This window comes from Camelus bactrianus, chromosome 8 (genome assembly GCF_048773025.1).
Source record: "Camelus bactrianus isolate YW-2024 breed Bactrian camel chromosome 8, ASM4877302v1, whole genome shotgun sequence".
Lineage (NCBI taxonomy): Eukaryota > Metazoa > Chordata > Mammalia > Artiodactyla > Camelidae > Camelus > Camelus bactrianus.
Genome location: NC_133546.1, coordinates 8,828,921 through 8,851,587, shown reverse-complemented (window position 1 = coordinate 8,851,587; position 22,667 = coordinate 8,828,921). Strand labels below are relative to the sequence as shown.

Genomic DNA, 22,667 nt, shown 5'->3' with positions numbered 1-22,667 from the left:
AATTGGTTTTACACTGAAAAGTTTTACATTATTTATTTATTTGTTTGTTTTTTAAACAAATGGAGCTAAAATCTGCAGAATCTTAATTTATAGGACATGGGCAAGGACTCAAGACCAGAAAAAATCCATACAAGTACTAATAAAACTCAGAGTCACTGTACATTTAAGTTTACAGTTCAAAGGGGTCTCGGAGCTTACTTAATCCAACTTCTTCCCTTTGCCCCAGATAGCTCCTAAGCCCCACGTTTCAATAAACAGTGTTTGTAAAGCAGGTTCCTCAAATCTGTATGTCTCCTTAAGAAGTTTTCACTTCTTCTGACATTCACTTTGCTGAGAATGAGGCTATCTTTTCCCATGTTAGAGTACTTCCTGACTGAGGGGAGGCACCCCAAACATGAGCGAGGTCTTTTCTGCACCCCACAGAAGGTAGATGCCCTGAAGCAGAAGCCCAAGGGGCCACCGACACAAGTGCTGGTCCTGGCATGGCCGTGGTCCATTCTCGTCCCCGTTCCTGCTGATGCGCTGTGCCTGGAGCTGCAGGGTCCCAAGTGTGTGTCTCCAGGAGGGAGGGTCCGGGTCCTCAGGGCCCAGCTGGCCCAGCGACCAGCAGAGAACTGGTACAGGAGGCAGGAACAGGTGGTGGTGAAGAGTGGCATTGGGTTCCAGTGCCAACTCCTCCATCTGCACATTCCTCATCTGTAAAATGGGCATAATGGCATCGACCTCACCAGATTTTGTGAGAATTACATGGCACAATTCACATGAAATACTCAGCACAGTGCCTGGCACATGGCAAGGACTCAGTAGAGTTTGGATAAAAGTGAAGAGGAGGAGGCAGAGTAAGCAGGTGGGGTTGCTTTCCAGAAATCCCCCAGTCACTGCACACAGTAGCAAAGCCATTATTAGTTAGATTTTACCAAAAGGTTTAGAACAGCATGAATTATTTAGTGTCTAAGAATATGGTCCGCTAATACTTTAGCTAATTTCATATCTAAATGCCCCTATTCCATGACGTTTTGAATTACAGGCGAACAATAAAGCCCAGGTAACAATACGTGCCATTGTCTCTCAAAAGTCATCGTTCCAAAGAAGCAAAAGATACCTCATGAGGCAAAACTTTTTCCAGTTTTGGAGATTAAAAAGTCCTGGGTTTAAAGAAAAAGTAATTTTCCACTTCATACCTCTAAGAACATTTAACTTCAGTTAAATGCAATTAACATTTAAATGAGAAGTTTTACACTTCAGTTTTCACGTGATTCTCGACACTCCTGGAGAAAGAAGTTGAGACTATTACTCTCCTTCTCCAAACTGAGACACAGTCCCCCTGAGCCCAGGACCACTGTGCGGAAAACTCAGAATTGCTTGGCCTGAGGCCTGATTTTATTTATCTTTTGAGGGCTTGATTTCTGGGAGATTTCAAGTTCTCAACATTTTCAAACATTTTGATTCGTTTTTCTGGCAACCTTCAAACACAACTTTTGCAAATATGTTTCCCATAATATTTCAGTGGATTTTCCTGTCCCTGTCTAATTTTAATATGTTTCCATTTCTCCTTATTTTAAGGCCTCTTTTTCATACTCCATCTCTCCCAGAAATCAGTCTTCCTTTGATCAGAGGAGTGGCCTTGTCGCTCAGCTCAACACCCGCATCCCCATTTCCTCACCTTGCTCAGTGGCTCCGTCCTCTGAAAGGTGGGGATGGCACCAACCTCGTGGGGCCATCGTCAAGGATAAATGAAATAACAGAACAGGCACTCAGAGAATGGCAGCTTTAATCGTCATTGGCAATACTCTTTTTATCAGTATTTAGAGTTTGGGGTGAACAAAATAGGACCATAAGTCCTTTGTCTAAACTAGGTTTCCACTGACATTTTAATAGAAACTTCTTTCCCCACTTAGGATCTGGTGACTTCAAAGTTGCCTTGAATTCCCCCTGAAGCCTCCAGGTCTCCCAGTGGAGCTTTTAATAAAACCATCTCTACTTCCCACCCCAGCAAGACAGGCCAGAGGTCGCTTCTCTCGTGAGCTGATTCAAACTAACGACCCCCGTCAGCTCTTTCAGCCTCTGTCAGGGTCTCCCAACCCTCAGCCTTCTCTGGGCATATTTAAATTTCACAGACCCCTGCCCTTTCTGTGGTTGGCATGCCCCAAATCTCGTCTTTCATCAGCATTCTCTAGTTTCTCCCTCGGTGGTCAGGAGCAGAGATGACAGAAAATTACCAAAGGCAATTAAAGGCATTTCTTCTGTGGCTTAGTGGAGGTTTGTCGAGTGTGTGCTGCATGCCAGGCACTTAGAGAGGTGCCTGGGCTATTAGGATGCTAGCCTCACCTCAAGGCAGCACTGGGGAAGAAGAGGGAAGCAGGTCCACAAATCATGGCAGCCCAGCACGATGCTAACTGAGGTGTGGCCAGTGCACTCAGCTGGCTAACTTGGACCTCACATTATTTTAAAGAAACTTCTAGGTTGATTGCCCTCCCTCCTGCCCCACACCCCATGTTCCACTCCCGTCCCCCCAGGCTCTGTCCCTCTGTGCTGCACAGCTGAGCGCAGAGCCCAGCAGCCTCGGTTGGGGAATGGTGTCTCATTCTTTTTAAAGGAACCCTCCGGAGATGTTCCAGTGTAGAGACCCCTCCCTTCTGGCAGGATCCAGACTTCAGAGTCAAGGGATTTAGCAGCAAATCCAAAGCAGCTTTCTGAAGAACCTCCCATCGCAAGCACCCTCACCTCACCCCAGCACATCGGACACACATTCAGTTTTTCCACACGGAAAATACACAGATTGCCCTCTAATAATAGCTGTTTGAAACTGCTCAGATGCACGCAACATCGTCACCGGCTGTGGGCCCCCCTCCTCCAGATGTTCTCCCTCCGGGCAGTTACAGCCTCACTCAGTCCCTGGGAGCCACCCTGTCCGTGTGTCAGCTTGTTCCATCTCTTGTCTGCTCTTCTGCCCTGGAAACAGGAACATGGGCCTCCCTGTTCAAAATAGCCCCAGGCAGCTCCCAAGCAGAGCCAGTGAGGGTAGGGTGACCCCTTGCCCGGTTTTCATCCTTGACCCGTCAGGGAGGGTGCTGTGTGCTTCCAGCATCGTGAGAGCAGACTGGATTACTTGCTAAATTAAGTTTTCCTCCATTAGAGCTTCATTCTTTGTGTCTGAGGATAGTTCTGGATTGTGAAAATACTGGCCTCACCAAATGAGACAAGGAACTCCTGGAAGCCATGGAGTGTTACGCTGTTGTTTCTCTTCTTGGTCCCAGTGCTCCGATAAGGTGCCGGGCTCACGGGAAGCGCTCATCGCGGGCAGCCTGGCGATTCGTGGGTGAGAGTTCTGGAGGGAGAGGCGGCCAGCCCTGCCCCTGGGATGCTGCTAACTGTGACCTGGGACAACGGGCTTGCTCCCCGGGATGTCCTCATGGTAGTACAAGGCTCTATTCAGTCCTCTGACAAATATTTATTAAAGGCTTAGAGTAGAATTGGCAGATAAAAGCAAGTAAGAATAAATAAATGAATTTTAGCTAAGGTGGTTGAAGGTGACAGTGGCCATTTGGACATCATAGCATAGAGTTGGTATGTGAACCCTTGGGTAAAAAGAGAGTTTACCCGATGAGAGAGGCCTGCAGAAAAGGGAAGAGGTACGGTCACAGCCCAGGGGTGCACCCTGCCCTGGAAGTCAGGGAGGAGGGTGGAGGGTACCAGGGTTGGGGAGCCAGAGAGAGTGGGAGGCAGCCATAAGCCAGACAGCCCTGGGCTCTGAGCTTCCTTATTCCACAGAGAATGCCCGCCCATCTCACAGGTTCATTTACCACCACGTATTCACCAACACAAAGGAGGACGTGAAAAACATTAAATGGAAGCATTTCTCAGCGAGTCTACATTGTTAGTGGGATTTTCATCAGCCAAGAAAAAATTTAAATAAATCAATTTTCCAACCAGAAACTGCTTTCAGCTCAGGGCTGCCAGAGAGCCAGGCATTCACACCCATTCCTGAGGCATCACTGGCTTCCCAGGGAGCCTCCCAGACCCCATGCCCAAGAATCTCCTGTACATTATCTGTTGCTTTCATCCCATAGTAGCTCTGCCTCCCTCAGGAAAGCACAGTGTCCCAGATTAGCTGATAGTAAACTGCCACCTGCCCCCATAGAAATGATTACCGTGAGCCAAAAAGACCTTGGTACTTGGCATTGGCTGGTGGGGGGGAGGTCCACAGGGTTAATTCTGCCTCCCAAGTCTGGTAGGCGACTTTCACTTCACTGAGGAGGCTCAGTCCACTATGTATCTGGCGTTTGGAGATCAGATTTCACAGCTGGAACCAGAGGTGCCAACCTAACCTGTGCTTCCGTGCCCCCAGCCTCCACTTCTCATCCTCATCCGTATTGAGAAGACAAGAGTATCCCAAAATGACAGCCTTGGAATCTTAGGAAAATGTGGCTGCTTCCAATTTCTTTTCTCTTTTTGCATGTCTTCATATAGACCTCTCCACTGCACAGCCAGTGTGAATCAGTGACTGGGGGAAATGAGGTTTTTTTTTTTTTTCGCAGGGATTAACTTTTCCAGCTATGTGGGGTTGGCAATGTTTTAACGTGTAACTCACATGGACACACCAATAGGAATTGGTTTCCTTTGAATGTCAGCATCTTAGAGCCCATCTGGTTGTCATCAGGCTAGTGAGCGTTGAAATTTCTTTTTGGGTGCCCTCTGCTCAGACTGGCTGCTGCCTGTTGGTGTCACTTGCAGACAATGGTGACTCTTACGGTTCCTCTGCCACCACTGTCTCCAGGCGTTCTCGTGCCCTTTACAAGAAATGAGCTTGCACTAGATATAAAACATGGGATGGGTGATTTATGATGGGTGACCAGAAACAAATGAAACACTGCCTTGCGTAACTTTATGATGTTTTATTTATATCATCACACCTCACACAGCCCTCTCTGTATGTTTTCAGAGCACATACAGACAGACAAGATGTGAAAACTGGGTAGAAGCTAAACTTGGATAAGAGCCCAAGTGAACAGCTTAGTCAGTGCCTAGCATTTTCCTCCCTCCGCGTCCTGCGGCCGGCTGTCTGTTGTGTGGGTGTGTCAGAGCAGCCCTCTGCACAGGCCTTCTGAATAGAAGACCAGCTGAAAAGTAGAGAAGCACTTTGCCATTACTTACAAGGGGGAGAACAAATCACAAATTCCTTACAGGCTTTGTGTAAAATTCCCAAGGTGAGAAGGCTTGGGTTTGAAATAACAATATAAAAATGCCCAAAGCCAGCACCCTGAAATTTATGAAGTGCTCGAGGCTGCGTGTGCATGGGGAGGGCAGGATCTGCCTCGAGAAAGACCTGGCCTCGGTTCTAGTTCACTGCTTCTGAGCTGTACGGCCCTGGGCAGGCAGTATCCCTTCTGAGCCTCAGTTTGCTCATCTGTAAAATAGGGCAGCAGCATCATTTTGCTCATAGGAATGTTGCAGTGCCAAACACATTGATTTATGTGACATCTCCTGACAAATTAGAAAGCATTGCATACTATTTTTTTTTAATGCTTTCCCAGACAGTATTTAACCCCATGAGACTCTACACGGTATTCTTGTTTAACAGGTAAGGAAGCTGAGAATTGTGGACTAAGAGATCAGATTATTACATTATTTGGAGATCATAGATCACTTTTAAAAAATGATACCAATTCTCCTATGACTATTGAAATAGCAGAGACACTTGCTAGAAAACGCTGTAACTGGGTCGGGAGAACAAGAGGTTGTCCCTCTATCCTGTCCCAGGCCCCTAGTGACCTCTGTCTTTGGCCACTTACTGTGAGAGATGGTTGCTCAATGCCACACACCTGTGAAAGGCTGAGCCTCAGCCTGGCCCAGCACTTACCATCAGAATTGTTGGAAAATGGATCAAAGACTTAAACATAAGACAAGATACAATAAACCTCCTAGAAGAAAACATAGGCAAAACATTGTCTCACATGTATTTCAGAAATATTCTCCTAGGACAGTCTACCCAAGCAATAGAAATAAAAGCAAGAATAAACAAATGGGACCTAAACTTACAAGCTTCTGCACAGCAAAGGAAACCATAAACAAAACAAAACAACAACCTACAGAATGGGAGAAAATTTTTGCAAAAGATGAAACTGACAAAGGCTTGATCTCCAGAATATATAAGCAGTTCATATGACTTAATAAGAAAAAAACAAACAACCCAATCCAAAAATGGGCAGAAGACATAAACAAGCAATTCTCTAAGGAAGACATACAAATAATCAATAAGCACATGCAAAAATGCTCAATATCACTAATTATCAGAGAAATGCAAATCAAAACTACAATGAGGTATCACCTCACACCAGTCAGAATGGCCATCATTCAAAAGTCCACAAATGACAAATGCTGGAGAGGCTGTGGAGAAAAGGGAACCCTTCTACACTGCTGGTGGGAATGCAGTTTGGTGCAGCCACTGTGGAAAACAGTATAGAGATTCCTCAGAAGACTAGGAATAGACTTATCGTATGACCCAGGAATCCCACTCCTGGGCATATATCCAGAAGGAAGCCTACTTCAAAAAGAAACCTGCACCCCAATGTTCATAGCAGCACTGTTTACAATACCCAAGACATGGAAACACACTAAATGTCCATCAACAGATGACTGGATAAAGAAGCTGTGGTACATTTATACAATGGAATACTATTCAGCCATAAAAACCAACAACATAATGCCATTTGCAGCAACATGGATGTTCCTGGAGAATGTCGTTCTAAGTGAAGTAAGCCAGAAAGAGAATGAAAACTGCCATATGAGATCGCACATATGTGGAATCTAAAAAAAAAACAGAACATAAATACAGAACATAAACAGACTCATAGACATAGAATACAAACTTGTGGTTGCCAAGGGGGAGAGGGGTAGGAAGGGACAGACTGGGAGTTAAAAATTTATAGATACTGACAGGCATATGTGGAATAGATACACAAGATTATACGGTATAGCACAGGGAAATATATACAAGATCTTGTGGTAGCTCACAGCGAAAAAGAATGTGACAATGAACATATGTATGTTGGACATATAACTGAAAAATTGTGCTCTACACTGGAAATTGACACAACATTATAAACTGACTATAACTCAATAAAAAAAAAAAGCAGACAGCAAGGGATGGGCTGGGACATATGAGGGGGTGGGGCTAGTTCAGGCTAGTCCAATGTGACTGGATTGTGAAGTCCAAGGAGAATCTGGACCCTGAAGGCTGGCTTCTCACTGTGGGCAGAAGAGATTCTGATGTGCGGTGAGATATGAGTGCCCCAGACCTTCCCAGCCCAGCCCAGGAGGAGAGGACGGGTAACAGTGGCCAGCGGAGGCCAAACCAGGACTTGCCTAGTCTAGCCAGACACCTGCCTAGTCTAGCCAGACACCTGTCTTGGTACTTTTGGGAAGATTTCCATTTTCAAGAAAAAAAAGAAGTGTTGGTACCGTCTTTAGGGAAGATTGTTCTGTGAACCAAAAAGCTTCCTTGTGCAAAAGAGGGAAATCTTTATTTTCTACTGTAATGAGAATAGAAAGCACACTCTTCATTTTTTTCAAAACAGCCAAGCTCTGTTGAAAGAATAATTATGTTCTTGAGATGTCTTAATGTTAACGCATTTCTCTGAGTGGTGAACTGGAAAATACGTCCATCGAATGATATCATTTTGTTATATTATTGCAGTATTGGGGGGGGCTCCCTCAAGTGAAAAGACATTTTATTAATTGATTTCCTTTCTTTTTTTTTCTGCTTCTCATTTCAGAACGGTTTGATCACCACTGTCCCTGGGTAGGCAACTGTGTGGGGAAAAGAAACTACAGATTTTTTTATATGTTTATTTTATCTCTGTCTTTTCTGACAGTCTTTATATTTGCATTCGTTATCACCCACGTCATTCTTCGTAAGTATGCTGGCGAAATCAGATTACATATGTAACCATTTGCCTGATTTGGGTTTCTGATTTAATTTTGATTTAATATTTTGGTCATTCCGGGCTCTCTCTTTCTTCTCTTTCCCCTTCTCCCTGCCCCCTCCTCCCTTCCTGCCTGCCTCCTTTTCATTTCTCCCCTCCCTCCATCCCTTGGCACCCCTCCCCCTCCCTCTCACCCTCATCCCCATCCTTCCCACAGCAGTTGCCAGGGGCACCCCTGGACCAGGCCCTTCTACTTACGGGACTTTTTCCTTAATACACTGTTCCTCAGCTCAAACTTGTGACTTCACTTTCTCTCTGTTAAGGGATCCCTGGAAAGAATCACCCCACATTTGCACAAAGGATAATATGCTGTAATGATAACCATTAAACAACAGAGCTTTTTTTTTTTCCTTAACATGATATCTACTTAAGCAGGGATAGTCACCCTCCTTAAAGAAAAGAAAGTCTGGGGATAAGGCCTGAGCTTTCTTACACACAAACCTACAAATGTTACAGATATACATTTGATAAGATGTTTAATTATCTGCTAGAACACTGGCAAATTGCCCCTGGCATACGAAGGAAGCAACTTCATTAAAAATGAAATTTGGATATCAATGACTTTATTTGTCTAAGCAAATGGCATTTTTCACTCCCTTTCTGAAGGGCATAACTTTGAATTTCTTCTGTCTCTGGGCCATTCACTTTCCAACAATAAGGAGGGATGAGAAGACGCTACTTGGCTTTGACCTATGAATGTGAGACTTTAAATTTCTGTTCTGGTGCCATTAGCAACATTAAAGACCAGCATTGCCTTTGTCCACATTCCTGAAGTACCACCACCCATTAGCAAGTACAGAGCCTCTTTCTGGGATGTTTGCAGAAGCATCTGGACACAGGCCTCACTTCCTTCCCCTGCAGCAGTGCGAAATCCACTGTGTGCTAAGGCTGATGTTAGACACACAGATTCTCCTCCCCTGCTCTCTCTGTAGGGTGTACGGTCCGGGGGCTGGGGAAGCAGGTGGTGTGGAAAGTTTCACGTTCATTCTTTTTAAATATTTGTCAATTTTGGATGTGAATGGACTATCCCAAATTTTCATAAGCATTTTAAATCCTAGTTCCCATTCTTTCAGACTGAAATATGAATGTGACACAAATTTGTAGTCTATGCCTGAGAGCCATAACTTGGTGGGGTGGCAAGAAGAGGAACACTGGTTAGAGACTTCTTCCACACCCCTGGGAAGGATGCCCCCCTGGCTTCGCAGAGGCACCTGGTCCATTTTCAGGGACGCAAAATGGTGAAAGTGTAGCTCGGGTCCTGGCTGTGTGTTAGTAGACAGTAGAAGCAATTGTTTACACAACTAGAGAAGAAAGAAGTGCCGGTAGTCCAGCACATTTATGACACTAAAAAACAGTCTTTAAACATTATCTCTTACATTATCTTTAGCAACTTCAAAATGTTTTTGTATTTATGTATATACATATATAATAACGTTGTAATTATGGCTTTGCCCATAAACTCTGAGAACACAGACACACAGACACACACACACACACACACACACACACACACAGGGAAGCTGGCCACCTGCCACCACAGTTGGATTGTGATGTACATTTCACTTCCATCTCCTCTGAACGTTTACTCACTCTGGTTTCGGCAAAATGGAGTTTGCTGTAGTTTATGCTGACACATTGTTAATCCAATCTTCCCCCCCAAAAAGCATTCAGAATTTATCTGCCTGCAAGATACCCAAATGTTTTGGCAAATAAAGATTTTTCCCCTCCCCTGGTTCTGCACCCCCATAATAACCGCACTAAAAAACCCCACCTCGACCCGCCATTTGTTTTCAGGAAGGGGAGAGGTTTTACATGGTTCCATGATCCCCCTAAGATTCTGGAAGCCTTGGCAAAGGCAGAGAGCTGTTTGAGAGCAGCTGGAGGACTGTCCCCTGAGTCCTCTTTGCCAGAAAGTGGGCTCTGAGATGGGACACATGACAGGGAGGGGCGACCAGGAAAGAATCCTGTTATCTTAGAGATTCCTGGGAAGGTGACATCTGAATTTCCTTAAAAAAGAGGGAGAGTTGGGGAAAGCAGTACAATTTGGGTTCAGTGGAGAAAGAAAAATCATTTCTTTTAGTCCCTCCTTTTGCATCAAGATTGCGTTTGCTCTGAGATCAGCAGCACATCCACTTGCTGGTTTGGCCCTCCTGATCTAACAGGGGTAGAAAGGAAGACCTTAAGTTTTCCTTATTAGTTCTCCCACCAGTTGGCATCCTAGCACACGGCACATCCTTGTGTCTCCGTGGTGACCAGTGGGCACAGAGAGGAGGGGGAGATGGCACAGAGGGGATGGGAACTTGAGGAAGAATTGGAACCATCCCACTCTTAGCATCCCAGTAGCCAAGCACGGTTCCCAGTTACACAGAGGGGTCCGGGACCCTGCCTCTAACTCCCAGCTGACAACACCACAGAGAGGCACTAGAACCAGTCCTCTGGCCTCCATTCTCCCTGGTCGTCTCACTGCTGCCCCAGGGCCAGATTACGTCCCCAAAACACACGGCTTCTGCAGCACAGCAGGGACCCAGTGTTGCCACGCCCACTTGGGAGCAGCAAGAGTTCCTCCAGATGGGCTTGTCTTTTTAAAAAGCGTAATGCCAACTCAGAAAATAAAAAATCGCTCCTTGTCAGATGCATCTTTACTCAAGCCCCTAAAGAAATGTTTTCTTGCGTAGACAGTTCACATTAAAATGTCTCAAACCCAAAAGGAGTCAGTAATAAACTTCACCTTTATGAGTTTGTTTACTCTGGGTGCAGAGAAAGACGTCTTTTATACGTAGACTAGTTTACAGGACGCCCAGGGTCAAAAGTTAACAAACTTTGGGAAAACAGTCTTTCATAAAAGAAGAGGAAAAAAAATTGCATACAGTATTCTGTTTTCCTATTAAAATGAGGAAAACAAAGGAGTAATCAGAACTATAATTAATGGGAAAGTATGCAGACATCCATCTGCTTTTTTTGAAAAAAACACCCTGCAGATGTTAGGTCTACTTACGAATCTGCCATTTTCTTGCTGAATAACCAGTGAATTTTCAGTCTCTGATCCGTATACTGGGTGCTGTAGCGCTACAAAATGTAATTATTTAATTGATCTGTGGACACCTATTATTTTTATGTAGATGAGAGAGCTTTTAGCATGAAGGTTGTTTTCTGGAGGTGAATGTTTGAATACTAAATTTTGGTTTCGCTCCCACAGGTTCACAGCAAGCAGGATTCCTAAACGCTCTTAAAGACAGCCCTGCAAGATATCCTTTCTGGTGGTGGTTTTTAACAATGCTGACGTGTTAAGGATTGGACTGGCCTTCTGCTCAGCTACCTCTTCGTCTTGTGCGTTCTTTCCTTCTCATAAATCATGTTCCTTTTCCTTCTGCAAAGCATCCAAAGAACTCCTTAACCTTCACTTGCGTGAGTAATGGCTCTGAAGTGACTCATTTAGTCTTGTTTGGGTTGACGTGCTCTTTAGCTAGAAAACTAAGTGTGAGTTCTTGCCCACCCCCAGGAACCCACACTGATTTGCATTAAATCAGGTTGGTGTGGGGAGGAGTCAGGCTGCGAGTTCCAGCTGACTTCATTTTCATCAGCGGGTGGTCCCTACAGAATGTTTGCGGATGCCCCCGTGTGGGTCCCTTCTTGGTGTGGTCACCACATGGGGAGCCTCTGACCCTCTGTGGGTTCTGTCTGGGGACGCAGCTTGGAGTTCCTCTGGGCAGTAAGGATTACCCCGTACTTAATTTAGGAACAGAACACCTTTTCATAGCCCTGAATGGACTAAAGATGGTAAATCTCAAGTCTCAATCCCACCCTCCCAAATAGTACATGTGGGCATGTAGCGCAGTACTGTGAACTTCTTAAAATGCTCACCCATTAAGAGCTTGAATGGGCTCCCTCTCCCTCCCGGTCCCCTGGGCTTGACGCTAGGTGGTGTAAAGTCGGACAGCTGGACCCACTGACTCGGCTGTGTCCAGGATCCAGCTGTCTTTCTTCTTCACGTGACCGACCGGACTGAACTTGAACTCCTTGTTACTCCCAGGAGTAAGCTTCGTCTTGTGGTAGAGAGTTCTTGAAGAGTGAAGAACTTTGCTAAGACATACATATCGTGTGCATCATTTAGCTGTTAAAGTAAACCAGTCTGTGTCCCTGGAAGCTGGTTTGTGTGTGTGTGTGTGTGTGTAATTTAGGTAGATCTAAAAGCAAATGTGGTCACATTTTTTTTTTCATAATATAAAGTGTCTCCTTTTTGGGCCTCTGTGTTTATGGGCAGCACAGAATGTTGGTTGCGCTAATCTCCTGAAAAGGGGACAAGGCCATATGAGGATATACACAGGGTCTTGGACAATACATTTGACAGGTATTTCTTGTCTTCTGTTAATGATCTGAGAAGCTAGATTTAGCTAGAAGTTGGCCAGAAGGAAAGGTTGTCCTGGGGATGAAATTCTTGACATCGGTGGCTGCTAAGAACAGGTCCCATCGGAAATGCCATCCTTGTTTTTTCTTCCCACCTTGCCAGGGGTGACCACCCTCCACCATCGATTCTTCGATTTTCAAGGCATGTTCCTTTGTCATATCTTACCGCCATGCCTGTCTTTTCTTCCCTGAAGAAGAGGCTTATCTAGGTCTTTCAGGAAATCAGTTACATCATGAAAACATGCTGATCTTGTGAAGCTTTATAAATGCAACGCAGAACTGAAATTGAGGTCTGGGCTGCCAACTGGAATGCTTTCTGAAGCCTCAAGAGTGTGGCAGCCTCAGTCACTTCCCCTCCTCTGTCCCCAGCCCCTGTGCCTTTCCTGAGACCTGTGCTTGTGTGGGATGCCCGCGGGGCCTTTCAGACAACGGAGCCATCGAGGACCTGGACTCCTCCCTCCACCTACCGGCCCCACACTCCCCCTGGAGCAGAGAGGAGCCAGGTGGGTGTGGTTGGGTTTGTTGCCAATGGGTCTTCCTGGTTTCTGCCCCAGACCTCCCAACTCATGGTCTTTTCCTGTCACAATCACAAGGAAGGACCACCTAACCTGGGATAAAAGGCTTTTAATCCCTGCTCTACCACAGTTACCTATAAGATTAGGGGCCATTTCTTTAAACTCTTTTGTGTCTCAATGTTTTGACCTGTTACAGTCAACTGTTCAGTACTTGACAATGCTGTGCTGACAAAATCAATTACATGGAACGTAAGTGAGAAGGCTTGATGCCGAAGCATTGCTTATGTGCATGGCAGGAGTGGTTTCAAAGAGGATTCTTTTGGAGGCAACATTTGCACTGGGCAGGCTCCGCCAGAACGTTCTTTGAGAGCACACACGCCTGCTCATTCTCCTGGTCTGGCTGTGCCCACGGTCTGTATAATCACAAGCATTGTGTTCCCCAGAAAGGGGAGTAGACAGATGCTGCTGCTGTCACGAGTGACGGTGTATTTGAGTGACGTGCTGACTTTGCTAGAGGAGTGGTTCGTGTGGAAAGGGGAGGAAGGAGAGCGATGCTCTTACTTGGTTTGGAGCAAATTTTAGCTTATTTTCCCTTGAAATATCATTCTCAGGTAGAGGTTTCAGTTTCATTTTCTGGATAATAATCAACTTGCACATATGTTCATGATTGTTAACCATTTTTTCCCCTTCTCAATGTTCTAGTTCTAACTCTTTGTCCATTTTTTAATTGGGTAGTTTGTTCTTTTCCTAGTAACATGTTCTTTATATAGTCTCAGTAATAATCTTATAAATTATTTTTCCAGTACTTTTCTCCCAATCTGTCACTTACCTTTTAACTTTACTTTTTCATACAAAAAAAGTATGATTTATTAACAAATTCAGCCTATGAATCTCATACTCCATGGCTCCTAGGTTTTGTGCCTTATATCCTCACCCCAAAATGATACCAATATTTCCTTAATTTTCTTCTAATACTTTTATATTTTGTTTCTTAAGTTTGGACAGTAATTTCTCTGTAATATAATTTTGTGTATGTGCTATGAGCTAAAGTTCTATCTTCATTTTTTCCCGAATGTTTAGTGAAATGTCCCAATATCACTTACTATTCTATTCTGGCAGCTTTCAAACTTCTTGGTCTCAGGACTCTTTTACACTCTTAAAAATCATTAAAGACTCCAGAGAGCTTCTGTTCATGTAGATTATATCTATTTCTATGTATTGTGTTTGAAATGAAAACTGAGAAAATTTTTTATTGAAGTACAGTTGATTTACAATGTTGTGTTAGTTTCTGGTATACAGCATGGTGATTCAGTTATACATATATACTTTTTCATAGTCTTTTTCATTATAGGTTATTATAAGCTATTTAATATGGTTCTCTGTGCTATACAGTAGGACCTTGTTGTTAATCTATTTTGTAGATAGTGTCTGCTAATCCCAAATTCTTAATTTATCCTTCCTCCTATTCCCCCCTAATAACCATAAATTTATTTTCTACATCTGTGAGCCAGTTTCAGTTTTGTAAATGAGTTCATTTGTGTCTTTTTTTTTTAAAGATTCCACATATGTGGTATCATATGATATTTTTCTTTGTCTGATTTATTTCACTTAGTATGATAATCTCTAGGTCCATCCATGTTGCTGCAAATGGCATTATTTTATTCTTTTCAATGGCTGAGTAGTATTCCATTGTATATAAATACACCACAACTTCTTTATCCAGTCATCTGTTGCTGGACATTCGGGTGTTTCCGTGCCTTGGCTCTTGTAAATAGTGCTGCTATGAACATTGGGGTGCCTATATCTTTTCAAAATGGAAAAACTGAGAATATTTTAAAACACAGGAATGCACACACACTCATTCTGTGAGTAAGGGCATCGTTTTGCATCACACAGCCTCCAGAAGCAGCCACCGCATGAATGAGAGTGAAGCTAGGGGATAATGTTTTGATGTTGATGGGAAAATAGTTTTGACCTGGAGGATCCCCTAAAAGGATCTTGGGGACCCTAAGGGTCTGCGAGCCACACTTTGAGAACCAGTGGTCTGTTCTTGCACCTCTAGTTGGAAAAGCCCCCTTCACCCTGTGTGCCCATGAGCCTGTTTAGACTGTTCTCACCTTGTCTGTCTGCTTTACTAGAAAAGTCTTCTCTGGCTCCCACCCCTGTGATGCTGTTTTGCAAAATTTCTTACCTGTTCTTGTCCATTTTCTCTTCCTGATGAATTTTAGACTTGGTTTGTTGAATACCACTTTAAAACTTCCAGTGGGAATTTTGATCGGAGTTATAGAGACTTCATGGATTAATTTGGGACAATCATATACCTCCATTGCCTGGCATATAAGCATGTAGGAAAAAAGGAGTTGAGAGGCTGAAAGATAATGGTCCCATGACCCATTCTGAAGGGTCTCAGTGACTTCGATTTTCAAAGTGTCTGTTGTGTAAATCGTCAGGAAGTCAGGAGCCCCCACTCCAGACACAGGGGTGGGCACTCAGGGGACAGGGGCACAAGCTGCAGTTTATTATCTCTGTCTAAGGCTTATAGGGGCACCTAATTGATGAGGAAAATTCCTGAACCTAATATCTAAAAGCATTCAATGCTGCTGTAGACACTCAGTCTAGATAAACAGGGGTGTGTCGCTGATATCTGCTTTTCCATCAAAGCTCTTCCTGTAAGTAAGTGTTGCCTATTTCACTGTAACTTTTAGGAAAAAGAAAAAAAAAAAGGAAATGATTACCAACATCTGTTTCTTATATTTTAAACCTCATAACCCAAGACAGAGACCGGAAGCAGAATAAGATGCATGAGGACCCAGGGGTGTGTGACTGGTGCCCACAGAGAGGGCCCCCCAAGCCCAGTGCAGCCCCCCAGGGTGCAGATGCCCAGTGCCCAGAGAGGAAAGGGCCCAGGGCAGAGCCTTGGACTTCAGCATTCCCTGGCCATTCTGGAATTTGGGGATTTTGGTCAATGAGGAAACCCATGTGAAATACAGACTTTTTAAAATAAACTGTTGTCTGGATTTGGCACACGGCAAAAAATCCCGTCGCCAGCCTGATTGCTGGAATGTGGAGAGATGGGCGATGACATATTAACAGAGACAAGTTCTTCACCCAGGGGTGGCTCTGAGGCCGTGGGACTGATAAACGAGGTTCAGTGTCATAGGCAGTTTTAGCCCTGCTGTTGTAGCCCTAGGGCTCCAAAGTTAGGGCCTGTCGTGTGACACTGCATAGCTGGGGGCCTTGGGAAGGGTTCTGTCTCTCCTAGAAGCCTAGAGACCATGTTCTGGTTCTGTTCTGCCAGGAATTGCTGTGTAAGTTTTTGTAAGTGGCTTGACTGTCTGGGCCATAGCCCTTCATTTTACCTATTTGTAGATAAAATGGATTAATTAACTCACTTAATCCTCAGAGCAATGGTTCTGTTCTGCCATGAACTGCTGTGTAAGTTTTTGTAAGTGGCTTGACTGCTCTGGGCCATAGCCCTTCATTTTACCTATTTGTAGGTAAAATGGATTAATTAACTCACTTAATCCTCAGAGCAACCCAGTGAGAAGTGTGATCCCCACTTAACCAGTCGGGAAACTGAGGCAGAAAGTAGTTAAGTAATTTGCTTAAGAAACAGCAGAGTAAAGATTTAAACCTATTTGTAAAATGAAGGGAATGGAATAAATCAGGACATCTTAACTTGGGGTCCTTGTGTATCCATGGAGAGGCATCAGGGGAGTTTTTAAGCCTCCTGAAGTTATAAGAAAAAACTGTTTTATGATTCTCCAAATCCTGAGGTGACTTCACCATTCTGCCCAACACAGTTTCCATGTCTCTGCAAGGCCGTGTCCCCTTACTTACCTTCCCACGGGCACACAGACCCCTGTCCCCTAGGGCGGGGAGCTAACCCTGCCCCACCCTCTCCTGTCCTGAGTGCAGAGCCAGGTGCACAGAGAAGCACAGAGCAGCACTTCGGACTTGCGCAGAAACCCGAGGGAGGGGTCTGCCCATCAGCATTTTCCAGTCTTTCAGTTCTTCATTCATCTAGTGAGTACCTTGGTGTGCAGCATTTTGAACTAGGGACTGCGGGGAATTTAAAGCCATATTCCTGGCCACAAAGTGGGCTCACTGTCTTATTGGGGGCTGGAGAGTGACAGATGGAGGCTGGCAGTGGTAACTGCTGTAATTTGGAACCCATCTCTTATGCAATAAATGTCCAGCTGCTTATTAAATTGGCTCCTACTGGAGTTGGCCTGTTTCCTCTCATGTCTCTCTTTTTTAAAAGAAATCAGTAAATGGGTTTTGATACATTAAAGAGAAATGTATGTTTCTTAATCTTATTATGGCATAGATATTTTCAACATCGAGCTATCAGTTCAGGGAAATGTGTTGTTCAGATATCCGTGCCTTCATCTGAGAGTGAATCTGACGGGAATGGATGCCTTAAGATGCCACGGGTTCAGGAATCCCTGACAAGGCGGGTCCTGATCTGCTCCAGCAGAGGTTGGGATCAGCCTAGAGCCATGTGTCCCTCAGCAAGAATTAGGAAAAGAAACAGCTTTTCTGCCATACTGGCAGCACCACACTTACCAAGTTTCAAATCCTTGCTCTACTGTTTCTTAGAGAAATTACTTAACTGCTTTGTGCCTCAGTTTCCCAGTTGGTTAAGGGAATCACATTTCTCACTGGGTTGCCCTCAGGATTAAGTGAGTTAATCCACGTGAAGCCTTTGGAACAGACACATCACCAGTGATGCCGGCCATTTTTACAAGTGATGATGGTGATTCCCTCAGCGTCCGTCTGGTGGGCCAAGTGTCAGCTGTGAGGGGGAGAGGCAGAGTGGCAACATCTTGCATCCTGCCATGAATTCGTGTCATTTCGACACAGCTGTGAGCTAACTGTGAAACTTCATTCTGCTATTTATAAAATGTTTCCAAAGCACATGCGATATTAATATAGAAAACTGCATTTTGGTGGGGGGTGGGGGGTGCCATAAACCTTTAATGCCCCACACCCACTGGTAACAGTGCAAGAAACAGCAGCCGGAGAAGGAGCAGTTGCCACTTTCAGTGCTGCAATCCTCCGCTGTCACAAGCCAGCTTCTGTCTGGTTCACACGTATGGATGTCATGTATGTCTGACAGGACCATCATTCTACCTGGGTTGTAAACTGCTGGTGACACCTAAGCACGTCTGAGACCGAAGTTCGGCCTTCTGTGAATCATTCAGTAAAGACATCTTCTGGTTCATTCTTCGTTCTCCCTTTTCTACCCTAGTTTCCATTTCCTCTGTCACCTCCTCTTTGATCCCGCCACCTCTTGTCTTTTCCAGCCTGTGCAGAGTCACTGCCAGTGTCACCTCCCTTTATGCAACCTGGTTCTCCCGACTCAGTCTTCCCACTGCTTCCTCACCGCTTTTCCCGGGCTCCATGTCGCCTCTGCTTCTGAGCCAGTGTGGGGCATGACGCCCACGTGGCTGCCTCCCAGTCTGCACCCTCTTGGGTGGGAGGATGAGGGCGGGAGGAGGGGGCAGGAGTGGGGAGCCCTGACCCTTTGGAAGGCGGTTAAGAACAAGGCCATCTTTGCTACCTGGGCCACCATCCCTGTGTCCTCATGTTCACCTTTCACCCACCTGGGAGACCCTGGGAGAAATGAAGGGGTTGCCTGGGCTGGTGACAGCCCTGGGGAGGGCTCTCTGCATCACTCTTTTCTCCCACTGGTCTTCCTCACTCCTCCGTACTTATCCACTTTTCCAGACTCCATCTTAGTTTTCCTCTTCCTGGGAGGTGCAGCGCCTCCTCCATCCTGCTCACCCCCTTCCTCCATGAGGACTGGGCGGTGGGGGGCCCCCAGGAGCTCGGTGTGTCAGAGAACTCTAAGGGGCCCAGCTGCTCTGGGCTGGTTTCACCTTGGCCAGCTGACCCCGGGGCATCCTTCCTTTGAGATGTCCTTTTAATTTCAGGCTGGGGCTTTTCTGAGACCTTGCAGTTTCTAGAAATTTAAGCCTTAGGAAAGTAAAATGTTTTTCTGCTTTTCCAAGATCAGACCCAGTAGTTAATCCTGATGTTGAAAGGCCGTCACAGGAGGAGCCGAGTCATTCGTCCTGTTTTCTGGGCAGCCTCCCGTGCCCGGACAGTGGCGTTTGTTAATCATGACGTGGCAGATGATGGCCCTTCACTTGATAATGTATTCATTTCGCTGGTCTGAAGATGACTTATATCCAATCCTGAAAAAATTGTCAATAGTGAGGCATTACAGCATGATCCATGGCTTCCCTCCTTGCAATGAGTATTTACCTTCTCTGGTCTGAAATTTATCGATGGGGGATGCATGATGTATATTTAAACTCCCAGACCTAAGATGATTTTTTTCTGTCCTGAGAAACATCGTATCTTGAAAATAGAATTTTACAAACATATGTGGGACAGAGAAATTCTCTGGTCTTTTCAAATGGCCACACTTGGTTGATTTATCTCGTCTGTTGAAGAGAGCCAGGCTTTTTCTCCTTCAGTTATAGCACATCTTGTGGAACTCAAGACTCCCGATCACTCCATGTCTGGGGTGCATCCAGTTCCCAGTTGCCTGTTGAACAGCTGAGGATAGCCTTATGTGTCGGGGTTGGCTGAGGGTCTGGGAAAAGGTCCCCCAAGGAACAGTACCTGATACCACACTGAGAAATGCCCCGCCAGGTCAGAAGTCCATCCACAGTGGAGGCGGGCAGTCCACGGGTTGGAGGGCCATCTGGAGAGAGGCAGCGCAGGGGATCAGCCCTGCCCGGGGCACAGCCACCTGCGGCCGCCCTGCTGGTGACTGTCATAGCCTCAGTTCAGGTTGGGGAGAAACCTGTTAGTGCTACAGTCCTCAGCTTTCAGAAGCCAAAATTAGAGTCTATGACTGAAGTGATCTTCAATAATGTGTCCTTTTGGCGACGGCCTGGGCCGCTGCCAGCACCAGCCAGCGTGCTCCCTGGTTTTGATGCCACCACCGTTGGCTACGTGGTGAGTCACAGGGAAAGGGCGAAGGTCAGGCGGGGAGGACAGTCAGAGGCGCTGTCAGCTGCGAGAAGTTCAGAGGACCCCTCCCCAATCCCTTACTGAGAGCAAGTGCTGTGACGGGAAGGAGAACGTGGCCTTGGGCTGCCCCGGAGGGTCTCCCCTGGCTGGGAGGACACAAGGGGACCGAGTGAGGGCCTGTGGGTGTTTCCTGTCCAAATTCCAGTCCTCTGGCTCCCGGGGGCCCTGCGCATGTCACCGCCCTGCCAGTTCGCCTCCTTGACTCCAGGTCACCGTGCTAGAGGCTGTGGTGTGCTTCTTCTCTGTCTGGTCCATCGTGGGGCTCTCAGGTTTCCACACCTATCTGATCAGCTCTAACCAGACTACGAACGAAGACGTAAGTTCCTGGTGGGGTGGGGCGCTGGTGTATGCTTTTGTGGGGAAAATAGAAAGAAGAGGTGGGGGCCCAGGTCTTCCTTATTCCCCATCCAGACATGACCCTGGGAGCAAAGAGCGCACAGTGGAAACATTTTCCAACATCAGTCTCCTGATTATTGCAAATCCCTAAATTGTCTTGCTGTCTGACCACATCATGTAGATACTAAGATTGGCCAAGTGACACCAGTTCCAAGGCGGGGGAAGGGATCTGTTCTACTCCTTTACAGTACAGTTCTGGGAGTCACCCCTGCCCTGCTGGAGAGAGACCATGTAGGCTGGAGTCTACCTTTCACAGTGAGCAGCTCCATTTCATTTTGGAAGGAGATCGTCCCTGCCCAGAGTTTAACTTTTTGTCCAGGATTATCTGCCTGTATTTACTGCAGACAGAGAACAGGCATAAAACTGGAAAACCCAATGTTAGAAATGTGTCTTCATGACCCTGGTCCTCTTTGCCCTGAATATTTAAATTCTGGCAGAAGTCTCTGTCAGTACAGGAATTAAATGTCTCAGAATTAGTCAGGTTGCCTTAAAGGCTTGGAAAATCAGTGCCGATGAGGTATATGAATTAAGAGACTATTAAGACAGTTACTAGTATTTGGTAACTATGAACATTAGAAATATTCTGCAAAGTTATCTTGGCAATAGGACAAGGCTGAATTTAGGCTACAAATGGCCAATGAGGGGGCACGTTACCCCTTTCTGTCACCATTCATTTCATTACTATTTAACAACTAAATGTGATATGAAAAACTCTCCACTGACTTCTGTGAGCTGGCCTTTAAATACTATGTAATAGAAATAAGAGATTACTGCCCTCACAGAATGTTCCTTTCTCCCCAGTCTGACCTTTTGTTTTGGGGTGTTTCCAAATTTGAGGTAAACGCCAGTTTTCCTTGAGAAAAGTACCTCAGTTTCTCCTGCTGAAGAAACAAGGAAAGACCATTGCACTCTCTGTGGGCTTCTCACGGCCCGACTCACCTGAACTGCGGCATTGGTGTGAGGGATAGTGTGTCACTGACTGTCTTTTTCTTTCAGATTAAAGGATCTTGGTCAAATAAAAGAGGTAAAGAAAATTACAACCCCTACAGCTACGGAAATATCTTTACAAATTGCTGTGTTGCCCTGTGTGGGCCCATCTCTCCAAGGTAAGATTCAGACAGTGCGACCCTCTTTAACGGATCTGGGGGAAGCACACAGCCTGGCTGTGCTGGCACCGGCCTCAGGCGGCAGGGACCTCGCCACCGCGTAACCGCTGGCCAGGCCAGCGCTCTGCTTCCTGCCGTGGAGACACGGCCTTAACACAGTAGAGATCCGGCTTGTGCTCTGCTTGTTGTGTGATGCTTGGGCTAACATTCCACTGAATTGGAATCAAGTTTGGGGAAATCTCCTCAGGATCAAAATAGGGAGACTGAGGCACGTGACCCAGGAATGACTGGATGATGTTGAATGTCCGTGATAAGCAGGGGGCTCTATTAAGGAACCCAGGATATGACGTAGGAGGCAATTAGGAAACCTGTAGAAAGAAGTGCTAAGAACTGAGCTGTACAGAATATAAATGCTATAATAGTTCAGAGGGAGTGATCCTTGTGGGTGGGAGCAGTTGAGATGGTGGTGGTAAGGCAGCAGTAACGTTAACAGTGGCAGTGGCTGAAATTTACTGAATAGCATTAGGCTGTGCTGCAAATGCTTTACGTGGATTAACTTTTAAAACCTCACTCTGTACCTATGAGATCGGTACTATTAATCCCATTGTATGGATGTGGAAACTGAGGCACAGAGAGGTTAAATAACTTGCCCAAGATCACACAGCTAGTAAATGCTGCCAAGTCAGGACTCAAACCCAGGCTTTGGACATCAGAACCAGTGTGTGTGTTGATGGTACAATGCTGCCTCCAAGTCAGAATTATGCCAAATACAGTCAATTCTTGATTATTTGTGAGTTACACCCATGTAGAATATTTCCAATGGATTAGCCAAACAATCATCAAAATTTTGTAGTAAGTATACCAGGTCTCTAGAATGTGTTTCCAAGCCTTCCTCCCTTTTGGCTTCTAACTGTGTAAATGAAGAGAAACCACAAAAGCCACTGGGCTTTCTCCACAGCAGTCCCACTGCTTCCTGAGAGCTACATGGCCAGACATCACTGGTTTGTGCTCATGGAATGCAAACTGAATCTGCTCATCAGCCTCAATGAAACTTCATTAGGGAAGGAAGAGTGATGCCCACCACCCCCCAAAAAATAATCAAGCATATATTCCAAGGCCATTTGGTAATTGGTACTGGGTTATAGTCACTGGTGCTATTGGATAATTGGAAATTGTTTTCCAGTTTGGGTCTAGAAAGTTGGGAGCCCAGT

At 45.6% G+C, this 22,667-nt stretch overlaps 1 protein-coding gene across 2 annotated transcripts in view; it reads left to right on the top strand.

Moving 5' to 3' along the window:
• The window catches only part of ZDHHC14 (zDHHC palmitoyltransferase 14), a 245,053-nt gene that overhangs the window by 205,380 nt on the left and 17,006 nt on the right, over positions 1–22,667 (top strand). For both annotated transcript variants that reach the window (XM_010965753.3, XM_010965749.3), the window contains exons 4-7: positions 7,776–7,913; positions 11,182–11,230; positions 20,168–20,270; positions 21,347–21,456. In XM_010965753.3, coding sequence (XP_010964055.2) covers positions 7,776–7,913; positions 11,182–11,230; positions 20,168–20,270; positions 21,347–21,456 — 400 coding nt within the window. The remainder of the gene's footprint in view (positions 1–7,775; positions 7,914–11,181; positions 11,231–20,167; positions 20,271–21,346; positions 21,457–22,667) is intronic.